Here is a 15,980-nt window from a genome sequence, read left to right as displayed (position 1 = left end):
GGAGTTAAGGGACCAAAGGGTAGGGGGAGAAAGCAGGAACAGGGGACTGAGTTGGATCATCAACCTTAGAGTCACAGAGTCATAGAGATGTCAAACTCATCCATGCCAACCAGATATCCCAACCCAATCTAGTCCCACCTACCAGCACCCGGCCCATATCCCTCCAAACCCATTCTATACGTATTCCCATCCAAATGCCTTTTAACTGTTGCAATTGTACCAGCCTCCACCACTTTCTCTGGCAGCTCATTCCATACTCGCACCACCCTCTGTGTGAAAACGTTGCCCCTTAGGTCTCTTTTATATCTTTCCCCTCTCACCCTAAACCTATGCCCTGTGGTTCTGGACTCCCCGACCCCAGGGAAAAGACTTTGCCTATTTATCCTATCCATGCCCCTCATAATTTTGTAAACCTCTATAAGGTTGATCATATTGAAAGGCAGAGCAGCTCAAAGGGCTGAATGGCCTACTTCTACTTTCTATGTTTGTAAAACAGATCTTAATATTTGCTTTACATGAATATGTAAAACATGCTTTTCATCTGTGTTAATGCTGCTGATAAATATTACACAATGTTCTATTATCTGCTGCTGTGTCCTAATTAGATCATTGAAAATTTATCAGGGAGTTATCTGAGTAAAAGGGACCTCTGGAAAAGGAACATGCTCTTTAAATCATGGAGCACATCCCAACTTTCAGAAGCAATTGTGAGGTTTTTCCCAAGGGCTGCATCCCATTAAATGACTGTTCAGTTCATTCTGCTCTTGGGTATTCTTGTAATGTTATGCTGCTTGTCACATTGTATCTCGAATGTGTGCAGTTTAATTTCACCAACTAAAACTGGGGTAAGTACATAATATGGATGACTGATGGATTTTTTTTAAAAAGCTCTCCATTTGAAATCATTGAAAAGCATTTCCAGCTTTTTTGAATAACAACTTACAGCTTACAAATACTGGCAATATGGATCAGGCCAAATATTAATGTCAGAATAATGATGAGGCTAATGGCCTTCATTGTCATTTAAGTGTAAGTTGCACAGTGATTGAAGGTGAGGTACAGAGGTGCAATGAAATACCAGTAATTGGAGTGTTGCTGTCGGAGACGCACCTTTCTGTCTTTTAGCTTCATGTGAAGTTTCCTGATAGTCTCCCCAGTGAAATCCATTGTACTCAGGAGCTCAGGTAAACTCACCTCAGAAAGATAGGGCTTGTCTATTATGGTGCAGCTAACCCACCAATAGGACCATGACCTGGAGTTCGTGTATATTCTGGGACATGAGAATTAGGAATGTACAGAACTATGGAGGGGAGCACACTCAAGTCTGATTCTCATGTTTATTGCATTATCTCTGTAGATAGAATGAGACCCAGGAGTACCTCTCCGAACGTACAAACTCTTTACAGTGCAGAACAGGCCATTCCACTCTGATTCCGAGTGCAGGTCCCCAGCTGGAATTTTGGGGTCACGTGTTTCAGTGACAAGTCTCCTCCCACCTTCTTCATCTGAACCCTCTCCCCCTCCTTTTATTTCTTCCTCCCTCGTGTTAATCTGCCTTCCCTCTGTGTGCAGCTATGCCATTTCCCTGTGTAGGGAATTCCACATTCTCACCACTCCCTGATTCGAGACATTCCTTCTGAATTCCCTTTTGGATTTCTCTCATGCCTGTCTCCCCAGTGATGCAGATAATAGAACATTGTGTAATATTTATTAGCAGCATGCCTGCAAATGGAGACATCTGTGCAAACCAATTCTTTCTTAAATCAGAACCATTGATAATCTTAAATACCTCTGGCAGGTCACCTTTCCATTTTCTTCTGGAGAAAAGACTTCCCATCCTGTTCCCACTTCCCTGAGAAATATATTTCTTGGGAATCTTTTTTTTCCATCTTCTCATTGCAGTATTCGCTAATCATTCCCTGTTTGTTTTCAACAAACTGCAGAAATCGAGGATGAACTTGGACCCCTCCATCTGGCCTTTCACCTGTACTTGATCTCTTCATCGAGTCCTTAGTCTTCATTGGACAGAACTTTGAGTGTAGGAGCTGGGATGTCAATTTGTGGCTGTATAGGACATTGGTGAGACAACCTTTGGAATACAGTATGCAATTCTAGTTGCTCTTCTATAGGAAGGATGTTGTTAAGCTTGAGAGAGCACAGACAGGATTTACAAGGATGTTGCTGGAACTGGAGGGTTTGAGTTATAGGGAGCAGCTGAATTGGTTGGGGCTCTTTTCCCTGAGCATTGGAGGCTGAGGGGTGACCTTATAAAGGTTTATAAAATCATGAAGGGCATGGAGAGAGTAAATAGACAAGGTATTTTCCCCCAGGGTGAGGGAATCCAGAACTAGAGGGCATGGGGTTAAGATGAGAGGGGAAAGATTTAAAAAGGACCTGAGGGGTAACTTTTCATGCAGAGGATGGTGCATGTTTGGAACGAGCTGTCAGAAGAAGTGATGGAGGTGAGTACAAGTTCAAGATTTAAAAGGCATACGAGTAGGAAGGGTTTAGAGGGATATGGGCCAAATGCTTGCAAATGGGACTAGGTCAGATTGGGATGTCTGGTCGACACAGACAAGTTGGACTGAAGGGTCTGTTTGTGTGCTGGATGATTCTTTGACTCTATTGCCGATGTGACATTGGTTCCTCTTGCTCACTCTAATCCATCTCCCTTTGAACTTGCTGCTCCCCTTGCTCAGGGTGAAATGGGACTTTGTCATCAGACATGGGGAGCCCCCATTTCCCCCCTGTGTGCACCTTAATTGACACCATTTTACATCCCTAATTCTCTTCCACTACAACTTCACACTGAGTCTCCACACCCATCTGTTTCATCATCCCCCGCCCTGCCCCCCCACCCCCCCTCCACCTGAGGTTAAAAGTTTTAAAAAGAAACATTTTCCAACCCCTTCAGAATCGAAGAAGAGTCGTACCGGACTCAAAGCCTTAACTCGGTTTATCCCTCCACCGATGCTGCCAGACCTGCTGTGTTTCTCTAGCAATCTCTGCTTTTTGTTTCAGATTTCCAGTATCCACTGTATTTTGCTTATTCGGTGAAAATGTGACCTGGTCAGTGTGAGTACTAAGAGATTGAATGGGTATTTAATTCCCCATCTAAATTCATTTGATTCTCATTTTGGATGAACTGACAACCCATAAAACAGAGTGAAATGAAACCACCTGGTTAAGTTTTTGATTATTACATTCTTTATTGAAATTCCTGTGGAAGACCAGATTGTTTTTGCAATGAATGGTGCAAAGTCATAGTAAACTGTTGCAAAAGATTTGTTTAAATTTAATGTTAGCAGCAAAGATTGATGACTCTTTCAGTAACACACCTTCCAGGCAGTTCATGCAATTCAAAATCCAAACTTGGACATGCAATGTTTTTTTTTCCACAGTCACTAATATATCAAATTTCACATCAAAATTGACAACAGATATTGATTCAGAATTTATAGTCTTCAGTCAGCTGTTTGACAGAGCAGTTCTGTGTTTTTTGATTTCCTTGTGGTAAATGGGAAAAGGTTATTTTCTTTCTGTGTTAAAACACAGTCCTTTATGTATCACAGCAGTTAAGATATTTATACAGGGCATTGACAGAAGGAGGCATTGAAGCTGTTCTACAGCCTAGAATGTTCCACAGTACAGGGGGAGAAGGGAGTGGGAGTAATATTCTCCTCAACAAGTGCTCACTGTAACTCAGTGGGTAGCAGCTCTTTTGCTTTTAGAATGATGATAGCACTGAAAGAGGCCATTCAGCCCTTTGAGTCAGATGATTGTGGTTTCAAGTCCCACTCTTGACGTGACAGCAACAATCAAGCTGATGCTCTAATTTGTCCTTTGGTTCGGCCATTAAACCAAGGCCATGTCAACTCTCTCCCATGTACATATCACAGAAGAATTACAGAAGTGTTTACAGAGGAGGATGAGGCTGTTTGGCCCATCATTGCGCTCCAAATGAGCAGGATGACTGTGTCCCATTTTCCTGCTTTCTCTCCCATACCCCTGCACATTGTTTCTTTCCAAATAAGCATCCAATGCCCATCTTGAATGTTTCCAATTGAACCTGCTCTATCTCATTTCCAGCCAATGTACTCCATACCCTAACTACTTACTGTGTGAAAAAAAATCTTTTCTCACATCTCTTCTTTTGCAAAATCACTTGAAATTTCTGCCTTCATTCTTGATCCTTTTACAAGTGGGAACAATTTCTCTATATCTAACTTATCCAAACCATTCATGATTTTGAAACCTTCCATCAAATCTCTGGTCAGCCTTCTAACTCCTCCAATCTATCCTCATAACTGAAGTGTCTCATCTCTGGAATGCCCCCTTTCTGCAAACCTTTCTGCACTCTCTCTGATGCATTCACATCCCTCCAATAATGTCCAGAACTGTGCACAATATTCCAGCTGGGGTCAAACAAACGTTTTGCACAAGTTCAATATCACCTCCTTGCTCTTCTACTTGATGCCTTTATTGATAAAGTTCAGGACACAGTACACTTTATTCACTGCTGAGTGCATCTGTCCTACCACCTTCAATGATCTGTGCACAAGTCCTTCTGCTCCTGAACCCCCTTTTTAGAATTATACCCCCCTTTTTTATATTTCATCTTTCAATGTTCTTCTAACTAAATTGCATCACTTCACACTTCCCTTCATCTGCCAACTATTCCCCCAGTCCATTGATATCCTTTTGGAGTTCCGCACTGTCTTACTCAGTTTTCAATTCTTCCACGTAACTTGTCTCCTGTACACCAAGATTCAAAGTATTAATATACATCAGGAAAAACAAATATTCCAATACCAACCTCAGAGCAACTTCACTATAAACCTTGCATCAGCCTGTAAAGTATCCATCAACCATCATTCTGTTTCGAGTCACTCAGCCAATTTTATATCCATGTTGCTACTTTCCCTTTAATACCTATAACTTTTCTCAAGACTGTAATGTGGCACCAAATTGATGCCTTTTGGAAATCCACATAAACCACATCAACAGTATCACTCTCATCGACCCTTTCCATTACCTCTTCACAAACCTCCAGCAAGTTAGTGAACTATGATGTTCCCTTTAAAAATCCATGCTAACCCTTCCCAAGTGACTACTAATTCTATCCTGAATAATTGCTTCTAGAATCTTCCTCACCACTGAAGTTAAACAGACTGGATTATAATTGCTGGGATTATTCCTGCAATGTTTCTTGAACAAGGCCGTAATGTCTGCAATCTTTCAGTCTTCTGGCACCACCCCTGAGTCCAGGGAAAACGTTAGAAGTCACATGGTACCAGGTCATAGTCCAACAGGTTTATGCAAATTCACAAGCTTTCAAAGCGCTGCCCCTCTATCACCTGATGAAGGAGCAGCACTCCGAATGCTTGCAATTTCAAATAATCCTATTGGGCTGTGTGTTATGTGATTTCTGACTTTGTCTACCCCAGTCCAACACCAGCACCTCCACAACATGGAGTCCAGGGAAGACTGAGAGATTGCAGCTAGTGGTCTTGCAATTTCTACGCTAACTTGATACAAAATCCTTGGAAGCATCTCATTCAGTTCCAGTACCTTGTCAACTTTAAAAACCTACAATCTACCTAATATTTCCTTCTTATGAACTTTGAACCGTTCGATTGACAAGAGTTTCTTTCTCTGTCACCATGATCTGTGTAGAATCTCCCCCTTTAGTAAAGACAGATGAAAAGTATTCATTTAATATCTCAGCCATATCCTCAGCTCCCCTTTCTGGCCTCCAATCACCACTTTTACCACCCTATAACTATTCAAAAGTATATTTAAGACTTTGGAATTCCATAAGATCATAAGAAATAGGAACAGGAGTAGGCCATTCGGCCCCTTGAGCCTGCCCCGCCATTCAAAAGGCTGATTCTATCCTAAAGTGCATTCTCCTTTATGTTGGCTGCCATTCTTTTCTTAGAATTGTCTTTGATTCTCTAACCTGCTTTTTCACTCCCATTTAAAACTTCTGCCTTCCTCTTGGTTCCCAAACATATTTTCTACTGACACCTATCATTAGCACACTTAAACTCTATCTCGTCTACCATCCTAGAAGTTCTGGATTTGTTTGTTGTACCTTTCTGCTCTGAGGGTATCTATCTTGACTGTATCTAAACCATCTCCTCTTTGAAGTTAGCCCATTGTTCAGCTAGAGTTTCTCCCACTGACTTTTCATTCAAGTTGATCCAACCCAGCTCTGTTCTTGACTCGTTGAAGTCAGCTCTCAATCAATTCTCTTCCTCAGGAATGACCACTGTCACTCTCTGCCATTTACTGACACAATGATCACTGAGTATTTCCCCCAGTAACACTTGGCCCATCTCATTTCCAAGAACCAGGTTCTAATCACCTCGCACTATTTTAAGGATGTGTAGGGTGTAATGTAGTTTCTATATTTTCAATAATCTGGACAGTTTTATCTCTTCACCAGGAACATTTCAGCGTGCGAGTTAGAATCATAGAATCCCTACAGTGTGGAAAATGGCCTTTCAGTCCATTGAGTTCATACTGACCCTCTTAAGAGCATCCCAGCCAGACCCATCCTATCCCTATAACCTTGCATTTCCCATGGCTAGCTCACCCAGCATGCACATCTCTGGGCAATGTAGCATGACCAATCCACCTAACATGCACATCCTTGGACTGTGGGGAGAAACCGGAGCACCCAGAGCGCCCACACAGACATAGGGAAAATACGCAAACTCCACACACAGTTGCCCAAGGATGGGATCGAAACCAGGTCTCTGGCGCTGTGAGGCAGCAGTGCTAACCACTGAGCCAATGTGCCAACCTTAGGAGTTACACCTGTTATATTATATAATTGCAATACTTTTGAGTACCCACTTATTCTCTGGACAGTGATTTACAGAATGTAAAATGCTCAGATCACCTAAAGCTACATAAGTCTTAGCAGCACAGTGTAATGAAATAGGGACATCACAAATAAGTAGACTTACAGTCAGTAGTTTGAATATAAGTTAGCTGCAATTTAATAAGAAAACATGGTTGAAATTTGGGCTCATGGTGTTGGCATTAAAGTCCTCAATCTTGTGTTTCAAACTTCACAGCCTTGTCCCTCCCTAGGTCTATAAATTCAAAGCTTGCAATATTTCCACTTATGGCCTCTTGTGTGTCCCCTATCTTAATTATTCTTAATTATTCCACCACAGTCACTGTGTCAACTCCCTAAGTCTCTCTGCCCACACCCCCTTTCCTCCAGTAATATGCTCTTTAAAACCCACCTGCATGGTCAAGTTTCTGGTCATATGCCCAAATATCTCCGTATGTAGCTCAGTGTCTCATTTTGCCTGAAGATAATTCTGTACAATACCTTGAGACATTTCACAGCAATAAAGGTGCCACATAAATGCAAACTCTTACTGTCTGTTTTTAATTATTCTGGAAACTCCAGTATTTGTGGCTCATCTCTCATTGCCCTTAATCTGAATGGATTCCTGGGCCTGTTTCTGGCTGTATTCTTCAGACTCAGTAATGACAGTATATTTTCTTCCCTAAAGGATATATTAGTGAAACAGATGGGTTTTATTTTTAATGACAATTGATTATGGTTTCATGGTTAGAATTACTGACAGATTATTTTCCCAGTTGATCAGTTGAATTTAAATTCCAATGGTTTTCACGATTGGAATTGAGTTAGTATTCCCCCAGGATATTAACAGCAGCCTCTGAATGACTAATCCAGTGAGATTAACACCACTGCACCCTCTCCCCCCTTACACCCTCATTAATTAATGTCACCACTGTATACATAAGCAGTGTTGAGTTGAGGATTTTTTCTCTTTAACAGGATGAGGGTGTCGCTGACTGAGCAGCATTTATTGCCCAGAGGGTAGTTGTGTATCAACCACTTTGTTGTGGGTCTGGAGTTACATGTACATGAGACCAGGTAAGGACAGCAGATGTCCTTCACTAAAGGACATTAGTGAACTAATTGGGTTTTTCCAGCAATTGGCAATGGATTTACAGTAGTCTTTAGATTCATAATTCCAGATTTTTATTGAATTCAAATTCCACCATGATGGGATTTGAACCCAGGTCGCCAAAACATTATCTGGATTAACAGTCCAGTGATAATACCACAAGGTCATCACCTCCCCATAAGGTTGTCAAGAGTCTTAAATGCAGTATTTGCTTTGTGATTTTTGGCTATGTGGTATATTCTAACCCTTGCCACTTTCCTGGACAGTGCAGGGCTGGATTTAAAGTATTGAGTTTATACTGTGTTCACTGGGTGTACCCCTGCTCATGTTGTTCAGACTGGCCATGAGGGACTTCATTCTGTCCGCATAGTAGTCCCGGAGATTGAGCAGAGGCAGCTGGGCGAGGCGCTCATCAAACTCACAGTTCCTCATGGCATTCTCCAGATTCTTCTGACGCCTGTAGAAGTGGGAGAACTTGTTGAAGATGAGTGTGATGGGCAGCACGACCACTAGGATCCCGGCCAGGATGCACGCAGATGCCGTCAGCTTGCCCCCGATGCTGATGGGCACCACGTCACCATAGCCCACGGTGGTCATGCTGACTGTGGCCCACCACCAGCAGGACGGGATGGTGGCCAGGGCTGAATTCTCTTCTTTCTCGATGGTGTAGGCCACCACGGAGAAGACAGACACTCCGACGGAGAGGTAGAGGAGGAGCAGGCCCACCTCCCTGTAGCTGTGCTTCAGGGTGGCCCCCAGCGATCGGAGGCCCGTGGAGTGCCGCGCCAGTTTGAGAACACGGAAGATCCTCATCAGCCGCAGGACCTGCACCACCCGGCCCAGGTTGGCCAGCGCCGGGCTGCTCTCCATGGCCAGGTCGGCCAGCAGTGTCAGGTAGAAGGGCAGAATGGACAGCAGGTCGATGAGGTTGAGGGGTCGGCGGAAGAAGTGCGCAGCGCCCGGTGACACCAGCAGGCGGGCCAGCAGCTCCAGGGTGAAGCAGGCGATGCAGAAGTGCTCGAGGGCCTCGAAGCGGGGGGCGAAGCGCCGGAACTCGGCCATGCTGTGTAGGCACATGGCGGCGATGGAGCTCAGCACCATCAGGATGGAGACGGCGCTATAGCAGCGGCTCGCCACATTGTAGCCAGGGTTCTCTAACATCAGCCACAGGCGCCGGCGGCAGCTGCCCAGCCTCCGGCCTTCGTAGCTAGCCGCATCGCGGTAGAAACCGAGCACCTCGTCCAGGGAGGAGCTGCTGCTGCCCAGCTCACTGGCGCCATCCCCGTCCCCGTCCGGGTCACCATCACCCCCGTCCGGGCCAGACCTCCCCGTCCCCAGGCCCCAGTACTCAATCTCCTGGCCCAGGGAGAAGACACAGAGCTTACCGCTGGCCCGCAGCTCCCCGGTCCGGTAGAAGTCCACGATGCGGGGGAAGAGCGTTGGGTTGCGGTCGAAGTAGTACTCCTCGCCATCATAGTCATCGCAGAGCTGCAGGATGGAGTCCACCGAGTGGCACCGCAGCAGCCGCGCCAACCGCGTGTCTGGGAACCGGGACAGGCTGCCCCTCCTCAGGCTTTGCTTCAGACCCCCTACATTCACCCGCATCTCCTCTGGCTCTGGCTCTGGCTCTGCCTCCGGCTCCTGCTCCAGCTCTTCCCCAGGTCCCCCGGAGTCCCTGCCCCCCGGGGCCCTCATTCCCGGGTGCATGATGCCCGGCCACTCGCTGCGTTTGGGGAGGCAGGGGGAATTAACAAAAAACACACAAACAAAATAAAACAGGTAACATGGAGAATCAGTGCAAACAGAATACACCCGCACCAGGGTGGGGAGTGCAGGGTTTGGCAGGAGATGGGGTTACCAGGAGTGTTCAGGGAATGGAGTTTAGGAAAAGCCCAGGGGTCAAAGGACCATTGGGGACGGGGGATATCAAGACAGAATACCAGCAGAAGACAGGGTATCTGAATGGCCTAGGGTGGGTGGGGAGAGGGCTATCGGGGGGGGAGGATGGAGAGGTATATCAGGAATGTCTGATCAGCCAACTCAATCCTGTCTAGTCTAAAAGCCTATATCTCAGTATTCTCCTCGACAACATTATCTTTGTCCTGTGTGAATACTGATGAAAAATATTCATTTAGCGCCTCTCCTATCTCTTCAGATTCCACACACCACTTCCCACTACTGTCCTTGATTGGCCCTAATTTTACCCATTCTTTTGTTCCTGACTTACCTATAGAAAACCTTACGGTTTTCCTTGATCTAACCTGCCAAAGACTTCTCATGTCCCCTTCTGGCTCTTCTTAACTCTCTCTTGAGTTCCTTCCTGGTTAGCTTGTAAATCCCAAGTGCCCTAAATGAGCCTTCACGTCGCATCTTTACATACTCCTTCTTCCTCTTGACAAGAGATTCAACTTCTTTAGTAAATCACAGTTCCCTCGTTCGACCACTTCCTCCCTGCCTGACAGGTACATATTTATCAAGGACATGCAGTAGCTGTTCCTTGAACAAGCTCCACATTTCAATTGTGCCCATCTCCTGCAGTTTCCTTTCCCATCCAGCCCATCCTAAATCTTGCTTAATCACATCACAATTGCCTTTCCCCCAGCTATAACTCTTCCCTACGGTATATACCGATCCCTTTCCATCGCTAAAGTAAACGTACTTGAATTGTGGTCACTATCACCAAAGTGCTCACCTACCTCCAAATCTAACACCTGGCCAGATTCATTACCCAGTACCAAATCCAATGTGGCCGCACCTCATGTTGGCCTATCTACATACTGTGTCAGGAAACCCTCCTGCACACTTTGGACAAAAACTGACCTATCTAAAGTAGATGAACAATAGCATTTCCAGTCATAGAGATGTTCAGTCGGGAAACAGACCCTTCAGTACAACCCGTCTATGCCGACCAGATACCCCAACTCAATTTAGTCCCATCTGCCAGCACCTGGACCATTTCCCTCCAAACCCTTCCTATTCATTTACCCACCCAGATGCCTTTTAAATGTTGCAATTGTACTTGCCTCCACCACTTTCTCTGGCAACTCATTCCATACATGTACCACCTTCTGTGTGAAAAAGTTGCCCCTTATGTCTTTTTTATTTCTTTCCCCTCTCACCTTAAACCTATGTCCTCTAGTTCTGGACTCCCCAACTCCAGGGAAGAGACTTTGTCAATTTACCCTATCCATGCTCCTCATGATTTTATAAACCTCTATAAGGTCACACCTCAGCCTCCAGGGAAATCAGCCCCAGCCTATTCAGCCTCTCCCTATAGCTCAAATCCTCCAACCCTGGCAACATCCTTGTAAGTCTTTTCTGAACCCTTTCAAGTTTCACAACATCTTTCCGACAGGAAGGAGACCAGAATTGCACGCAATATTCCAACAGAGGCCTAACCAGGCTCCTCTACATGACCTCCCAACTCCTGTACTCAATACTCTGACCAATAAAGGAAAGCATACCAAATACCTTCTTCACTATCCTATCTACCTGCAACTCCACTTTCAAGGAGCTATGAACCTGCACTCCAAGGTCTCTTTGTTCAACCATACTCCCTAGGACCTTACCATTCAGTGTATAAGTCCTGCTAAGATTTGATTTCCGAAATGCAGCACCTCGCATTCATCTAAATTAAACTCTATATGCCACTTCTCAGCCCATTGGCCCATCTGATCAAGATCCCGTTGTAATCTGAGGTAATCCTCTTCATTGTCCACTACACCTCCAATTTTGGTGTCATCTGCAAACTTACTAACTATGCCTCTTATGCTCGCATCCAAATCATTTATGTAAATGACAAAACATAGAGGGCCCAGCACCGATCTTTGTGGCACTCCACTAATCACAGGCCTCCAGTCTGAAAAACAACTCTCCACCATCACCCTCTGTGTTCTACCTTTGAGCCAGTTCTGTATCCAAATGGTTAGTTCTCCCTGTATTCCATGAAATCTAACCTTGCTAACCAGTCTCCCAGAGGAACCTTGTCGAACGCCTTACTGAAGTCCATATAGATCACATCTACCACTCTGCTCTCATCAATCCTTTTTGTTACTTCTTCAAAAAACTCAATCAAGTTTGTGAGACAAGATTTCCCATGCACAAAGCCATGTTGACTATCCCTAATCAGTCCTTGCCTTTCCAAGTACATGTACATCCTGTCCCTCAGGATTCCCTCCAACAACTTGCCCACCACCGACATCAGGCTCACTGGTTTATAGTTCCTTGGCTTGTCCTTACCACCCTTCTTAAACAGTGGCACCATGTTAGCCAACATTCAATCTTCCAGCACCTCACCTGTGACTATCAATGATACAAATATCTCAGCAAGGGGCCCTGAAATCACTTCCCTGAAAGTTAAAGACCCCATAAAACTACCTTGTTACTTTCACTCCTATCCAGAATCATCTTTGCTATCATTTCCTCTACATCTCTGGAACTTTTCTGAAGTCTGTCGAAGACTCCCAATAGGGTGACCTCTCCTTTTCTGTTTCTAACCTCAGCCCATACTACCTCAATAGACGGGTCCTCATCAAACATCCTTTCTGCCACCATTATACTGTTCTTGACTAACAATGCCACACCTCCCTCTTTTACCACCTTCCTTGGTCTTACTGAAACATATAAATCCTGGAATCTGCAGCAATCATTCCTATCTCTGCTCTATCCATGTCTCCGAAATGGCCATAACATTGAAGTCCTAGGTACCAACCCATCCTGCAAGGTCACCTACCTTTTTCTGGATGCTCCTGGCATTGAAGGAGACACACTTCAAACCATCTGCCTGCCTGCTGGTACACTCCTGCTACCTTGAAACTTTATTCATGACCTCACTACTCTCAACCTCCTGTACACTGGATCTACAATTCAGGTTTCTGTCCCCCTGCTAAATTAGATTAAACCCTCCCGAAGAGTATTAGCAAACCTCCCCGCCCCCCCCCCCCCCCCCCTCCCCCTCCAGGATATTGGTTTCCCTCTGGTTCAGGTTTAGACCATCCTGTTTGTAGAGGTCCCACCTATCCCCAGAAAGAGCCCCAATTATCCAGGTATCTGAATTGCTCCCTCCTGCACCATCCCTGTAGCCCTGTGTTCAACTGCTGTCTCTCCCTATTACTTGCTTCACTAGCACATGCCACAGGCATCAAACCAGAGATAACAACTCTGTTTGTTCCAGCACTAATCTTCCACCCTAGCTCCCTGCATGACTGCCTTACATCCCCATCCCTTTTCCTACCTATGTCATCGGTGCCTATGTGGACCACGATTGGGGGCTGCTCCCCCTCCCCCTTAGGGATCCTGAAAACACAATCCGAGACATCACAGAACCTGGCACCTGCGAGGCAACACACCCATGAGTCTCTCTTGTTCCCACAGAACCTCCTATCTGTCCCCCTAACTATGTAGTTCCCAATGACTAATGATCTGCTCATCTCCCCCCTTCCCTTCTGAGCACAGGGACAGACTCTGTGCCAGAGACCTGTACCCCATGGCTTACCTCTGGCAAACTCGCCCCCCCTCCCCCTAACAGTATCCAAAATGGTATCGAAGGGAACAGCCACGGGGGATCCGTGCACTGCCTGCTTCTTATCCCTTCTCACAGTCACCGAAGTATCTTCATTTCTGGGAGTAACTATCTCCCAGTAGCTTTTATCTGTAACTGTCTCCACCTCCCAAATGATCCTGATCCAAATCAGTTTCCAGATCACAGGAATCCTGGCCAGAGAGCCTGGTAACTAGATTCCATACTCTGCAATCTGAATCATAGGCTCTGGGTTTAAGCCTCAAGGTCTCATTCAGATTCCAGGCTTTGGATCAGCGACTCCAGGTTATTGTACTGGGATCCAGATCAACACCCCCAGGTTATAGTGGGATCTGGATCAGAAATCTATGGATTCAGAACAGGGCATTCTAGATCCAGATTAGGGATTCCAGGTCAAAGCCCCAGGACTTAGATTAGGTTTTATGAATTAAAACCACAGGATCTGGTTTAGAGATCCTGGGATCTTTTTCAGAGATCTTGGAATCAGTTTCAGAGATCCTGGGATCTGGTTCAGAGACTCTGGAATCCAGTTCAGGTTCTCGGATAAAACCCTGTATAAAGAGTTAATTTTCTCTTTCATTCCCTAACACCACCTTAAATACTCCACTTGCACCTGGATTCTCATCTGGATTATAATAACCATTTTCACTTCCTCCCTTTCTCCACCCCTGTCATGCTCTGAGTCTCTCCTCTCTGATCCTCTCATTCTCTCTCTCTGCCTGTAATTCTTTCTCCCATCTCCAATCCCTCTCAATCTCTCATTCTCACTGTCCCTTTATTATTCTTTCATTCTCTCATTCTCTTTCATTCTCAGATTCTGTCTCTCATTTTGCCCCCATCCCTCTCACATTACTCTTTCTCATGCATCCGTGATCCCCCATCTCTCTCCAATTGTCCAATACTCTACTATTCTCTCTTGTTCTCTCCGTCTCTCCCTCTCTTTCTTACAATCTCTCTCTCCCCTTCCATACTCTCCCTTCCTTCTGCAATCTTGCTCACAATCCCTGTTATCCTCTCATTCTCTTTAGTCTTTCTATCCTTTCATATCTCATTCTCTTCTCTCCCTCTCATCCAGGGTCTCTCTCATTCCCTCCCTCCCCTCTTATCCCTCACATTCTCTCCCTCTATCTCTTTCATTTCTGTCTCTTCCTGAAATACTCTCTCTCTCATTGTTCCTGTCATTTATCATTCGTGTCTCTTTCTCTCCCTGTAATATTCTCTCTCCCATCCGTGATGCTCTCTCTCTCTCTCTCTTTGTCCCCGTTATTCTCCCATTCTCTCCCTCTCATCCTTTCTCTTCCTCTCTCTGTGCCTCATTCTGTATCTCAGAATGCTCTGTCGCTGTTTGTGCCTGTTCTACCTGGTGTGTTCGCGGTTATATTTTAGCAGCGACCACACTCTCTCGCTGCCTCTATGTCTGTGCCTCAAAGCCATGTCACTGTTTATTTCCCTGACCCTGTTAAAAACTCTTTGCCGGTTACTGTCCATGGGGACGCTCTCTCACCGTGTCGCTGCGCCTCCAGTTTGAGGAAAGGGCTGGGGGTGAGCAGCTCAGTCAGTAACTCTTCTCCATACCCTGAATCCGCCCAGTCCCGGGGAAAACGGCGACCGAATCAAGGAGCCAGTGAGACAGAGAGGGAGATGAACCGAACTCCACCAGGGATTCGCCCTGTCTGAGAGAGAGAGAGAGAGAGAATGTAAGACCAGTCATCGAGACACGTTCAAGCTGAGCACATTAAACTGGAATTATTCATCGCTGATAATTATGTAACCTGATGTGAACAAGTGGTTTCAAATCGTTAACAGAAGTGTATTTATTGCAGCCTTAATGGGAGAGCTATCTTGATACTCACACAACCTTAGCTCAGCGGAGTTCATCTATTTTTTTTCGATTTAATTTTCATCCAGCCTTAAATACTGCCCCACACACACCTCCCCTCCCCGTCACTGAACGTGCTCAATGGGCCAGGGATTGTGGACTTGCCTGTTCAGCAAGGAAACTGGTGGCATCTATGCCAATATTTTATTGGCCACCCTGACTAAGGGTGTTAAAACAAAGGCCCCTGAGGGGCAGGGTCAATGCTGAGAGGATGTTTCCCTTCATGGGAGAGTCTAGGACTAGAGGGCACTGACTCAGAGTAAGCGGGCACCAGTTTAAGACTAAGATGAGAAGGAATTTCTTCTCAGAATCACAGAGATGTACCACACGGAAATAGGTCTTTCGGTCTAACTCGTCCATTATGACCAGATATCCTGAAATAATCTCGTCCCATTTGCCAGCACTTGGCCCATTTCCCTCCAAACCCTTCCTATTCATACACCCATCCAGATGCCTTTTAAATGTTGTAATTGTACCAGCCTCCACCATATCCTCTGGCAGCTCATTCCATACACGCACCACCCTCTGCGTGAAAAAGTTGCCCCTTAGGTGCCTTTCAAATCTTTCCCCTCTCACCTTAAACCTATGCCTTCTAGTTTTG

At 45.4% G+C, this 15,980-nt stretch overlaps 1 protein-coding gene across 4 annotated transcripts; it reads right to left on the bottom strand.

Annotated features, from left to right (window-relative positions):
• Positions 1-3,189: 3,189 nt before the first annotated feature.
• Positions 3,190-15,374, bottom strand: LOC140476879 (delayed-rectifier potassium channel regulatory subunit KCNS2-like). Of its 4 annotated transcripts, none has more exons than XM_072569757.1 (3): positions 15,354-15,374; positions 15,005-15,173; positions 3,190-9,684 (listed from the first exon to the last, which is right to left on the bottom strand). In XM_072569757.1, exon 3 carries the CDS (start codon positions 9,666-9,668, stop codon positions 8,241-8,243), a length of 1,428 nt encoding a protein of 475 aa, XP_072425858.1. In that variant the 5' UTR covers positions 9,669-9,684; positions 15,005-15,173; positions 15,354-15,374; the 3' UTR covers positions 3,190-8,240. The 4 variants fall into 4 exon arrangements, with proteins under 4 accessions (XP_072425858.1, XP_072425861.1, XP_072425862.1 ...); XM_072569760.1 differs by having other exon boundaries at positions 15,359-15,373; XM_072569761.1 differs by lacking the exon at positions 15,354-15,374 and adding an exon at positions 15,273-15,343 and having other exon boundaries at positions 15,005-15,169.
• Between the last annotated feature and the right edge of the window lie 606 nt (positions 15,375-15,980).

This window comes from Chiloscyllium punctatum, chromosome 5, assembly GCF_047496795.1.
Source record: "Chiloscyllium punctatum isolate Juve2018m chromosome 5, sChiPun1.3, whole genome shotgun sequence".
Lineage (NCBI taxonomy): Eukaryota > Metazoa > Chordata > Chondrichthyes > Orectolobiformes > Hemiscylliidae > Chiloscyllium > Chiloscyllium punctatum.
Note: the sequence above shows the minus strand (reverse complement) of the source record. Positions and strands in the feature narration are given on the sequence as shown.